The 12,724-nt window shown below is 43.3% G+C and overlaps 1 protein-coding gene and 1 long non-coding RNA gene across 46 annotated transcripts in view; one reads left to right on the top strand and one right to left on the bottom strand.

Moving 5' to 3' along the window:
• LOC127006931 (microtubule-actin cross-linking factor 1-like) overlaps positions 1–12,724 on the top strand; it is a 309,855-nt gene that overhangs the window by 256,459 nt on the left and 40,672 nt on the right. For all 45 annotated transcript variants that reach the window (XM_050877291.1, XM_050877298.1, XM_050877306.1 and 42 more), the window contains 4 exons: positions 9,053–9,217; positions 9,634–9,772; positions 10,090–10,296; positions 10,866–11,037. In XM_050877291.1, coding sequence (XP_050733248.1) covers positions 9,053–9,217; positions 9,634–9,772; positions 10,090–10,296; positions 10,866–11,037 — 683 coding nt within the window. The remainder of the gene's footprint in view (positions 1–9,052; positions 9,218–9,633; positions 9,773–10,089; positions 10,297–10,865; positions 11,038–12,724) is intronic.
• LOC127006939 (uncharacterized) lies at positions 2,113–9,024 on the bottom strand. The gene is made up of 3 exons (XR_007759927.1): positions 5,561–9,024; positions 4,986–5,059; positions 2,113–4,839 (listed from the first exon to the last, which is right to left on the bottom strand). It is a non-coding gene; the product is annotated as an uncharacterized LOC127006939 (long non-coding RNA).

Genomic DNA, 12,724 nt, shown 5'->3' on the forward strand with positions numbered 1-12,724 from the left:
CTTCGAACAAAAAAACTCAGATTAAAAACAAACAAATTAGAAGGAAACGAAAGAAAGAAAGAGAGAAAGAGAGAAAATAAGCTAAATAAACACAAGCAGAAGTAGAGAGAGACACAGACAAGCTAATGGAGTTGATGGAGCGTAGAAGTGGTGGTGGTGGAGGTGGTGGTGGTGGTGGTGGTGGTGGTGGTGGTGGTGGAGAGGTTAAGTTTATGTGGCGACTTGAGGGCATTCAGTAATTCTCTCTCTCTCTCTCTCTCTCTCTCTCTCTCTCTCTCTCTCTCTCTCTCTCTCTCGACCTCCTTCCATCCTTTTTTCTCCTTTTCATAATTTTTTTCGTTATTTTTCCTTCTATTTAGTTTTCTTTATTTCTTCTTCTTCTTCTTCTTCTTCTCATAACATAATTTAGTCATTTATTCTTAACATCACAACTTGCCTCCTCCTCCTCCTCCTCCTCCTCCCACTCGTCCTAGTCCAAGTATCCTTCCTCCATGTCCTCTCTTACACACACACACACACACACACACACACACACACACACACACACGACGTATGTCATAAGAGAAAAACAGGTTGTCAGTGTTTGTTTAATATTTTTATTTTATTTTAACGAAGAATTTCTCGTTTTATCATTTTTGTGGTTAAGGATTTTTTTTATGACTTATCGCTGTGTGTGTGTGCGTGTGTGTGGGGGGGGGGGGGGTTGTGTGTGTGTGTAATTAGCTTTTGTTATCGTTTATTATCTCTCTCTCTCTCTCTCTCACTCCCACTTTCTCTCTCTCTCTCTCTCCATGATCTTTTGTTTACTTAGGACACGAATGAGACTTGACAAACGAGAGAGAGAGAGAGAGAGAGAGAGAGAGAGAGAGAGAGAGAGAGAGAGAGAGAGAGAGAGAGAGAGAGAGAGAGAGAGAGAGACCTTGTGGGGTTTTAGGTGTGGGCGGGGCAAAGCGGGCGTAACACCACTCCCTGCCCGCCCACACGAGGTCACACACACACACACACACACACACACAGGGGAAAAATGTTTGCACTCCAGTATGGAAGCATCGGCATTTCCTGTCTAGTCTGGAGGCAGAGGAGGAGGAAGAGGGGGAGGAGGAGGAGGAGGAGTGGGGAAATGTATACTAACAGCAACTCTGGGAGGGAGAGGAGGAGGAGGAGGAGGAGGAGGGTGAATGTGGGAAAAGGTGAGAGGTAGAAGAAAATGGAGGAAGAGGAGGAGGAGGAGGAGGAGGACGAGGACGTGACGCAAGAAGAGAAGGAGGAGGAGGAGGACGTGACGCAAGAAGAGAAGGAGGAGGAGGAGGAGGAAGAGAAGGGGAGGTTGTTGGAAGATAATGCAGGAGGAAGAAGAGAGGAAGAATAAGAAGGAGGAGGAGGAGGAAGAGAAGGGGAAGAGGTTGTGGAAAGAGAATGCAGGAGGAAGAATAAAGAGGAGGAGGAGGAGGAGGAAGCAGAAGAAAAAAAAAGCAATAAATATGATAAAGAAACGATTAATACAATAGGTCATAAGAGAGGGACAGACAGACAGACTCGTGAATGCGTTCGGTCAGGTCACGTTAGGTTAGGTTAGGTCAGGCTACGCGCGTCGTCCTCCAACCTACCTCTGCACACTCCCTCGCCATGCAATCTCTCTCTCTCTCCTTCTCTCGTGGTGTCTGGGGGAGCTTAGAGCAGAGCGGAGAGGACCTGCAGCTTTATACATGGACGGGTCAATACGGGCATCGGGAACACTGAGAGAGGAAGAGACAGCGAGAGGAGAGACACAGGAGAGAGGGACGAGTGAGCCAGACACTTCCGCGAATCCGTCTCCCACATAATCTATTTCCAGAGGACCAAAAAGGAGATCAGTCGGGTTCTAATGAGTGTTTTTTGAGGGTCTCGGTACAGAAGAAGAGTCAGACTGCCACCAGGGTCTGAAAGAGGACAGGAGAGAAAGGGAGATTAGGAAGATATATAAAAAAATATAGTGAGTTAGATGAAAAAAGGAAAGGGAGAGTTGAGAGAGAGAGAGAGAGAGAGAGAAATATACTCACCATATGTCCTTTAACCGAAAAATACCTTAAAAAAAGCTCAGGAGAGAGAGAGAGAGAACAAGGACATATAACAAAGACAGATGGTCACCTTAGGAAGAGATTTGACAAATGGCAACAAACAGGAATGAGAGAGAGAGAGAGAGAGAGAGAGAGAGAGAGAGAGAGAGAGAGAGAGAGAGAGAGAGAGAGAGAGTAGCAGGTTCTTATCTAAAAGCAATGAGGCAGGTAGTTGTTGTATTATGTTCAGAATGTGACCCAAGCAACATTTTTAAACATTCTTATTCTTAAACATTCAGGCGGCCAAGCACACACGCATTTGACAAGGCTTTCGTAGGAGTTATAGCGGGCATTTCCAGGGGTAGTTTTATGACCCTGGTGGTAGTTTGACAAGGCCTCTACACCATGAACGTAAGGAAACACTCATTAGGACCCGATTAATCACCTCTGTGGCCTCTGGAAATTGTTGATGTCATGGGCGGAAGCGTTTAAGTATACCAACCATTGAAACTAGACGAGGTAGAAGGAAGAGCCGTTGCAAAGCCTGATAGTTAGTTTGAAAAGTCTTATATACCATTTACCTGAACAAACACTCATAAGAACCCAATCAATCTTCTTATAGACCTTTAGAATTCGTTGATGTGAGGGCGGAAGCGTCTAAGTATCCCGACCATTAAAGTTAGACAAGGTAGAAGGAGGGGCCGTTGAAAAGCCTGATAGTTTGACAAGATTTCTATACCCCAAACATAAAGAAAAACTCATGAGAACCCAATCAGTCTTCTTATAGACCTTTAGAATTCGTTGATGTGAGGGCGGAAGCGTCTAAGTATCCCGACCATTAAAGTTAGACAAGGTAGAAGGAGGGGCCGTTGGAAAGCCTGATAGTTTGACAAGATTTCAGTACTTCAAACGTAAAGAAAAACTCATAAGAACCCGATCAATCTCCTTATCGACCTTTGGAAATCATTGACGGGGAGGCGGAATCGTGTGAGTGTCCCGACCATTGAAGTAAAAGGGCCATTGGAAGCCTGGTGGTAGTTTGACAAGGCTTCTACACAATAAACGTAAAGAAACACTCGTAAGAACCCAATCAATCTCCTTATCGACCTTTGGAAATCGTTGACGGGGAGGCGGAAGCGTGTGAGCATACCAACCTTTAAAGTTAGACAAGGTAGAAGGAAGGGCCGGTGCAGTGCGTGAGAGTAGACAAGCTTCCGCATCTCCTCGCCTTTCATCTCACTAAGCAAGGTTACGCACTCAAGGGTGAACACATGTAATACCTCCGGGGCATCGCTGAATCACCTACCCCCGTGTTGTTCTTTTATCAGTAGCTTCATCGAGTTGCCTTCATACACAAGAGAATGCGTCTTTTATACTCGTGGTGATCATTGAGTCAAGGATTGGTATGTTGTTTTTGTACGCAAAGTCGCTTCTAATTTTTAAGACTCCAATCGTCGACTTGCTTCCATCCCTCCTTTAGTAAATAGGAAACCTGCTGCGCGTGGGCGGCTGGCGGGCGTCCTTGTGGGAAGAGAGAGAGAGAGAGAGAGAGAGAGAGAGAGAGAGAGAGAGAGAGAGCCGTAAAACCCCATATTCTCAAACATTATGGGCTTATACACCCTACCATAAATAAGACTTTCGTAGAAGTTGTGTTAGTATATCCATGGGTAGTTGTATGAGCCGAGTGATAGTTTGACAAGGCCTCTGTACCCATGAATGCGGAAAACACTCATAAGAACCCGATTTATCTTCTTTGTAGCCTTTGAAGAATAGTTGTTGTGAGAACCGAAAGCGTCTGACGGGATATGAGGCTTGTGGTCGCGACGGGCGGGCGGCGAGGAGCCAAACTTGACGTGGGGTAATGTGTAGCACAATAGTGGATGACACAGCGTAACGAGGAGTCCGCGTATAGCAAAGAGAGAGGCTGTGTTGTTGTGTTGGTCGTGATATGATGTGTGGGAGGGAAGGAAGGGAAGGAGGAGAGGGGAGGGAGGGAGAGGGATTCAGCCAGTCACTCAGTTTGTCCGCCAGTCACTCAGTCACCCAGTCCGTGATATGAGTATGGGAGGGAGGAAAGGGAAGGAAAGGAATGGGAGGGAGAGAGGGAGAGAGATAACATCCAGTCAGTCAGCCAGTCTATTATTCAGCCAGTCAGCCACCTACCAACCACCCACCCAGTCAGTCAGTCAGTCAGTCAGTCATTGAGTTCGCCCACTATGGACATAAGTGCCTCTTTAGATATTGTTAGCAAGTCAGTCAGTCAACCACTCAGTCAGCCAGTCTATTATTCAGTCAGTCAGCCACCTACCAACCCACCCAGTCAGTCAACCAGTCAGTCAGTCAGTTCGCCTACTATGGACATAAGTGCCTTTTAAGATCATTTCCGATTTGTATAATGAAATGAGCGATGCTGGTCATTTTCTCCTTCTCTTCCTCCTCTTCCTTCTCTCTATCATCATCATTACTTTAGGCATATTTGTCCATATTGTTATTTGTGGTGGTGGCGGTGGTGGTGGTGGTGGCAATGGTGCTATTTTAACGAGGCAGAACTTCAAAGGATTCATTCACGCGCGAGGTGTCGAGGTGCAAGACGTGAAGCTGAGAGGAAAAAGGGAATCATGTTTTACGTAATTTTCTCTTTATAAATACTTCATATATTCCTTAAAGAGAGATATCCCGTATAGCCTAATTCCTTCGCTTCCTTATGGACATCAACACTATTTAAGAACCTAAGGAGTCTGACATTAAAGAGAGATATCCCGTATAGCCTAAAATACTTCGCTTCCTTGACTATAAGAAGAACCTAAGGAGTCTGACATTAAAGAGAGATATCCCGTATAGCCTAATTCCTTCGCTTCCTTAACTATAATAAAAACCTAAGGAGTCTGACATTAAAGAGAGATATCCCGTATAGCCTAATTCCTTCGCTTCCTTAACTATAATAAAAACCTAAGGAGTCTGACATTAAAGAGAGATATCCCGTATAGCCTAAAATACTTCGCTTCCTTGACTATAAGAAGAACCTAAGGAGTCTGACAATAAAGAGAGATATCCCGTATAGCCTAAAATACTTCGCTTCCTTAATAAGCGGCCCATACACGCTCAAATTTTTTGTCAAATTTTTTGATGTCAAATTATTTGACGGTTTGACGTTCGCCCTACACGTTCAAACTTCTCATCAAATTTTCAGTTTGCTCCCGAGTGTCATCAATAAGCTCAAGAAGAAATTTCTTTTCCTGTTTCGATGGAGCCATGATGACGATGAGCCGTGCACGTCCTCCTCTGATTATGTCCAATCACTAACTAATTTGCGCAAACTATTGCTAGCTGCCACACACGCACAAATTATTTGATGTCAAATCAAAAAATATCTACTGAAATCAGATGATTAAAAGATTTGACATCAAACCTTTTAGGCCATCAAATTATGCCACACACGATCAAATTCATGTCAAATAATTTGACATCAAAAAATTTGACAAAAAATTTGAGCGTGTATGGGCCGCTTTAACTATAAGAAGAACCTAAGGAGTCTGACATTAAAGAGAGATATCCCGTATAGCCTAATTCCTTCGCTTCCTTTTGGACACCAACACTATAATAAGAACCTAAGGAGTCTGTAAGAGGCCAGTAACAATGCCCTATAGTCTTTGGTATTGGGTTAGACTCGTTAGAGAGCTTACAAACAATATATATATCTAGCTGTGGAACTGGCTGACCCAAACACTGAGACTCCCTTTTTTCTCCTTTTTCTTTCTCTCTCGTGATGTTAAGCAGCTTCCTCATCGTCATTCATGGCTAGTGCGTCATTTGCATAGTGGCGTTCCCAGGCTGGATATTTTTTTCTCTCTCCCTCTTTCTCCTTTTTTCCGTCCGTGGTGTTGCAAGAACCTCAATCCTGCCCTGTCTGCATACGGTCCAACTCATCACGTTATTATGGCGCTGTCTCTCTGTCTTTAAGTTTCTATCTCTATCTCTCTGTCTGTGTAGCTATCTCTTCCTTGTTTCTCTCTTCCTCTCTATCTATCTGTCTCTTCGTTAGTCTCTTCCTCTGGTTGGGTTTTGGATTTTCACTTCGTCGTCCTTCAAGAATTAGAGCGATTGACTGGCTTCTCGAACTCGGAAAAGAAATCGTATAGCCTAGCGTGTGGCCTTTCTCTCTCTCTCTCTCTCTCTCTCTCTCTCTCTCTCTCTCTCTCTCTCTCTTCATCGTCATCATCTTCTATTGTCTCTCATTACGTCAGCTTCCGGTTCCTCATTTTTTTTCCCTCGAGGCATTTTTGGCCCCGCGAGGTTTATTGTTTTATCAGCTCATTATAACATTTTATTTTACGATGCACTTTCTCTTATCTTCCTCTCCTTCCCTTAATGGCCGGATTATTCTATTGTCTTGAATTATTAAGCTAACTTCTTGAGCTTCTTTTGTTTCTCGAGGTATTTTGGGCCCCGCGAGTTTCATTGTTTTATCAGCTCATTATAACATTTTCTTTTACGATGCAATTTCTCTTTTCCCCTTCCTCTCCTTCCCTAATGGCTGGATTATTCTATTGTCTTGAATTATTAAGCTACCCTCTTGATCTTTTGTTTCTCGAGGTATTTTGGGCCCGCGAGTTTAATTGTTTTATCAGCTCATTATAACATTTTCTTTTACGATGCACTTTCTCTTATCTTCCTCTCCTTCCCTTAATGGCCGGATTATCCTATTGTCTCAGATTATTACGCTAACTTCTTGAGCTTCTTTTGTTTCTCGAGGTATTTTGGGCCCGCGAATTTTAGTGTTTTATCAGCTCATTATAACATTTTCTTTTACGATGCAATATTTATTTTCCCCTTCCTCTCCTTCTCTAATGGCCGGATTATTCTATTGTCTCAGATTATTACGCTACCCTCTTGAGCTTCTTTTGTTTCTCGAGGTATTTTGGGCCCCGCGAGTTTTATTGTTTTATCAGCTCATTATAACATTTTCTCTTACGGCGGATCTTTCTCTTTTCCTCTTTCTCTCCTTCCCTAATGGCCGGATTATTCTATTGTCTCAGATTATTACGCTAACTTGTGTGCTTCTTTTGTTTCTCGAGGTATTTTGGGGCCCGCGAGTTTTGCAGCTTCGAGGGCACTCAGCTTATGTTATTTTCCTTTCCTTTTCTCTCTACGATGTTTTGTGTGTGGATTACATCATCAAGAAGAAAGAGAGATTCTAATACACATTACATAGGCTACACATACATTAGGCTTCGTTTATCACCGGCAATATGGAGATTTTTTCGTATATATTCAGTTTGCGTAACAGACGAAACATATCCGTGCTACAGCGCCTAAGAAGAGGAAGATTCAAAACCCCTTATAAATACGCATACTTCAATCTCCTTGTCTTACCGCAATGACCATGTGACTTGTTTCGTATGTCTGGTCTTCCCTTGTTTAGTGTTTAGTCTTCGCGTATTTCTTTTTGTTTGATGGTTTCCGGGACACAAGAATGGCAGATGTTCATTATCTAGTGCAGTCGTGTCTGGTGGCGATCGCTGTAGAGGTTCTCGGGGTAGCCCAGCCTTTTGAATCCTCCTGTGGCGACTCAAGCTCAACTGAAGACGTGTTTCGTATGCTTAGTCTTCCCTTACTATTTTTTCTTCCATGTCCTGCGGCACACGAGCATGGCAGGTGTTCATAACTAGCGCAATCGTGGCCGTGGTGGCGATTGTTGTTGATGTTTTCGGGTTAGCCAGCCTTTTGAATCCTCCTGTAGCGACTCAAGCTCAACTGAAGACGTGTTTCGTATGCTTAGTCTTCCCTTACTATTTTTTCTTCCATGTTCTGCGGCACACGAGCATGGCAGGTCTTCATAACTAGCGCAATCGTGGCCGTGGTGGCGATCGCTGTAGAGGTTCTCGGGGTAGCCAGCCATTCCCAGAGCCATCCAGTAGCGACTCGAGCTCAACCGAAGACCTTGAGGCACCCCCGTGAACACCTACCACCCGCTCCTTCCTTACTGTGCCTCAACGAACCTCACTTTAACCCTTCAACCGGACTCATTTACAAGGTTCGCCGGCTCCAGCATCTCATAGGTGACCTGGAGACCCTTGAGCCCACGCCATCCGCTCCTCGATCTTACTCTTTTTCCTTCATGGCAGTCGTCTTCATCTCCCTTTGTCTTGTTCTACCGGTGCTTCAAGAGTGCAAGCGTCGCCTAGCACTAAGAGTCCGCCGCCTGGCACTTCGTTACGCCAAGGAAGAGCTTAAGAGGATGCTGTTTCGGTACTTAAAGACTTTCGTTAGTGAGTTTAGCGAAGAGTTGATGAGGTGCGTGGCGCTTGGGCTTGGCGAGGCTGCGGTCGGCGAGGTGGTGAATGTCGCGGCCAGTGAGATGCGCGCGTCGAGTTACTGAACGAAATTGTACCCGTATTGTTTTCCCCCACCGTGATACTTGTTTCTGCCCTCAGCCACGTGCCTTGTTCTCACACTTCCTAGCGACTTAGTGTAAAAGGAATAATGCTTAACCCAGTAATAACACGATTTCCATATCAAGTTATTTCTCGTACCCCAGTTCACAGTTTTTCAGAGTAGGTTATCATTAGCCTATCAAAACTATTACTATCATTTTTATTAAGTATCACACACACCTATTTGCACGGCTAAGTCATATATTAGTTTCCTGCAGTATCCTTAAGTCCCCATTATAAAGACTTCGGGGCTTGCACGCCCTCTTTTGATAAGGTTTTCGTAGAGGTTGTGGGTGGGTAGTATTTCCATGGGTAGTTTTGTAAGCCTAGTGATCGTTTGACAATTCTTCTGCACCATGAACGCGATAAAACACTTCTCCTTTTCATTCAACGTTCATATTTTGTGGTTTGGTATTCTCTACTTCTTCTTCTTCTTCTTCTTCTACACCACTTCACTCTTCTCCTGTTCTTCATTTCATTCAACGTTCTTATTTTGTGATTTGATATTCTTCTCTTTTCTCCTCCTCCTCCTCCTCCTCCTCGCTCAACCCGACTAACCCTTCAATCTCTCCCCCTTTGCAGGTTCGAGAAGGTGGTTGAGAAGTCCGAGTCTCGCGGCCACCACCTGGAGAACGTGTCTACCCAGCTGGACGCCTTCACAGTGTCCGTGCAGCACTTCGAGGAGTGGTACATCGAGATTGTGGAGGTCATCGAGTCCAGGGAAGTCCTTGCCCTGGATATTGAGAGGTATTTGAGAGCCATTAATTTCTGTATCCTTTTTAGTGTGTGTATATTTATTCTTTATGTAATTTAATGTTCATCAGTTAAGATTAGCCTTTTTTGTATATATCGTTGACTTCCTTTGTGTATTGGTTAGCAAGATTCATTCCTCTATTCTTTAACTGATGTGTATGCTGTAATATTCCTTCCTCCTCTCTGTCTTTTAAGTGTAGTGTATGTGTATGTATAATGGTCAGCTAGTTTGGTCCCTTTTTCTATCCTTTAACTTTAACTGACGTATGTGTTGCAAGATGGGTCCCTCCTCTCTATCCATAACTGAAGTGTTTGTTTTCTCTTCCCATCCATTCTTTAACTGACCTGTATGATATATGTTCCTCCTCTCTATCCATATCTTGACGTGTGTGTTTCCCTCCCCACCTCAGCTATGCCAGGAAGATCGACGAGATATCCCGCCAGCGCGATGCCCGCTCCGATGACTTCGATGGCATGGTCAGGACGGGCAAGGACCTCGTGTCTAAGAAAGACGTCACTGACACCTCTCCCGTCAAGGACAAGATCAAGGTAATGCTGTTGTTATTTGTTATTTTTAGGTTCATTAGTACAGTGTTTATTTTTTTGTTATCATTTTGCTTGTATTTCTAGGTGATTCTTGGAGTGGAAATGACAGCTTTTTATCACCGTTTCTTTTAAGTGCCATTTTAAGAGCTGTTTAGGTTTTTTTCATTGTTATTTTAGACATTTCTTGAGTGGTTTTAATGGTGAATTTGTATGTATATAATGTAATATGCACTTAAGTAATGTAAAGCCTTCCAGCTGCTTAGTGTGTCCTGATTAATGAATGACCAGAGTGAAACATTACAACCTCATCCCATCCACAGAACTTGGAGGGCCAGTGGCGTGAGCTGAACGAGGCGCTCGACGAACGCGCCCGCAATGGCAAGGAGCGCTCGGAGCAGCTGCTGGCCTACGAGCAGCTGCGTGACCGCTGCATGCAATGGCTCACCACCACCGAGAACACCATGGACAACTTCCGTCCTGTCGGCTTGGAGCAGGAGATCGTGAGGAAGCAGACAGAGGATATCAAGGTTGGTGCACTGGACATTCTTGACCCAAAATAAACTCCCACTTCATATTTCAATTTTGGGTTTATGTAGATTTTTTCTTATATGAACTAGAGGAGAAGTCGAGGGCAAACATGAAGGAAAGTAAGGGGAAGAAAAAGACCACAAAATTACCGCTCCTTGAAGAGAAAAGTGTTAAAGAAGACAAAAAACATAATATTCCCTCCTGTAAACGTCCTCACTGACCCCATACATGATTTTCTTTGCTTCTTCATTAACTTAAGTGTATAGTAAATTATAGTGTAGGTGTATCAACCATCCAACTCCATAAGGGAAAATAAAACTAAGAAGAAGAAAGAAGAAATAGAAGTAGTAGTTGTAGTAGTAGTAGTAGAAGTAGTGGTGTAGTAACTATCCAACTCCATAAGGGAAGTTAGTAAGGATATTCAGCAAAGACGACAAGGAAAGAAGTCTCAGTAGTAGTAATAGTATATCAACCCTTCTTCCAGCCACTATTGATGAGTATGGATGTTGAATGAAGTAGTAGTAGTAGTAGTAGTAGTAGTAATGGTGTGACTTATCCCCTCTTCCAGCCACTCTTGAAGGAGCACAGGGAGTACGGGCCAACCATCGACAAGTTGAACGAGCTGGGCAATGCCTACGACGCTCTGCTGCGAGGAGAGCGGCCGGAGAGCCCAACACGCAGACGCTCTTCTGTCACGCCAGTCAAGCGCCCATCTATCACGTCGCCTCTCAAATCCCCAGGTACTGTACGAAGGGTTGTTGGTGCGTGCTGGAATGTGTCTGTGGCCTTGAGTGTTGTGATTGGTGTGGTGTTTTTTCTGTGATTTTCTCTTCCCTTCTTCCTCCTTCCTTTTTCTCTTCCTCTCTCCTACTTTATCTTCTTTTCTGTTTATGTCCTGACTTGATTTCCTCCCTCTCTCTTTCTCTCTCCTCCTCTTCCTCCTCCTCCTTTTCCTTCTTCTTGGCCTTCTTCTCTCTTTTCTCTCTCCTCCTCTTCCTCCTCATCCTCCTTTTTCTTCTCCCACTCTTGACAATTGTATACCCTGATTTGATTTCCTACTTCCCTCTTCTTCTTCTTCTTCTTCTTCTTCTTCTTCTTCTTCTTCTACACTCCATGGTCATAACTCTGCATTGATTTTCTCCTCCTCACTTCTCCTCCTTCTCCTTCTCCTCCTCCTCTCATTCTTGATAATCGTAACTCTGAATTTCTCCTTCTCTCTTCTCCTTCTCCTCTTTCTTCTCCCACTCGTAACAATCCTTCACTCCTGTCTCCACCTTCTCCTTTAGCCAATACAACTGCATCTGCCTCCTTTCAATTCTGGCTTCAGCGTTGCATAAGCTAGCGAGACCAGAGCACTGCAATGTCTCTATGGCCTCCGTGCGCATATTGATGTGGAAGTGTACGAGTGTATGCACTTTTTGTCTGTTTAAACTCTTTTGGTTTTTGATAATTTCGCACAGTATTTTTTGGGGGGGTTTCATTCTTCCTTTTCACGTAAGTACTCCCCTCCATCACTAAATCTACACTTAACATTAAATCCTTTTCTACTCTGCACTTATAATTTTTAATCTAATTTTGCTCACAGTATTGATTTTTGGGGGTTTCTTTTTCTTTTTCACACAAGTCCTTCACTCCATCACTAAAGCTACACCTAACATTAAATCATTTTCTACACTGCACTTAAGTCTACGGTAATTACACTCACAGTATTGATTTTTGGGTTTTCTTTTCCTTTTTCACACAAGTCCTTTCCTCCATCACTAAAGCTACACCTAACATTAAATCATTTTCTACACTGCACTTAAGTCTATGGTAATTACGCTCACACTATTAAGTTGTGTTTTTCCGTTAAGAAGTTTCCCTGTCCTCAAAATCTGCTTGCTTCTGCACATCGAGTTTAAAATGTTGATGTTTTTCTATATTTTTATCTTTTTTTATCAATATCACAAAATGTTGACCATGATTTGTTTCTGCATGTATATAATTTTAAAAGCACAGCCACTTTTTGCTGATACACTGATTTGCCCCTCAAGTTTATTTTTTCACGTAATTCAATAAGTAGTTTTGATTCATATAAAGATAAAGTTATTTGCTTGTCTTTCCGTAAAAACTGCATCAGACGCCAAGCGAACAATCCCCGAGGAAGTCAGTCAGTCAGTCAGTCTTGCTCAACCCTGTTTGTGTATGTCCGAGAATCTTGCGCTTGATCAAAACTCACTTGCTGTCTTGTGGCGTTCATCAAGTCCTAGTCGGAAGTAATTTTTCTGCGTATTTTTTTCATAAGTCTTAATCGGAAGTCAATTTTTACAAGTCTTAATCAGAAGTCAATTTTTACAAGTCTTAATCAGAAGTCAATTTTTACAAGTCTTAATCAGAAGTCAATTTTTACAAGTCTTAATCGGAAGTCAATTTTTACAAGTCTTAATC

This window comes from Eriocheir sinensis, chromosome 34 (genome assembly GCF_024679095.1).
Source record: "Eriocheir sinensis breed Jianghai 21 chromosome 34, ASM2467909v1, whole genome shotgun sequence".
In the NCBI taxonomy this organism is placed as follows: domain Eukaryota; kingdom Metazoa; phylum Arthropoda; class Malacostraca; order Decapoda; family Varunidae; genus Eriocheir; species Eriocheir sinensis.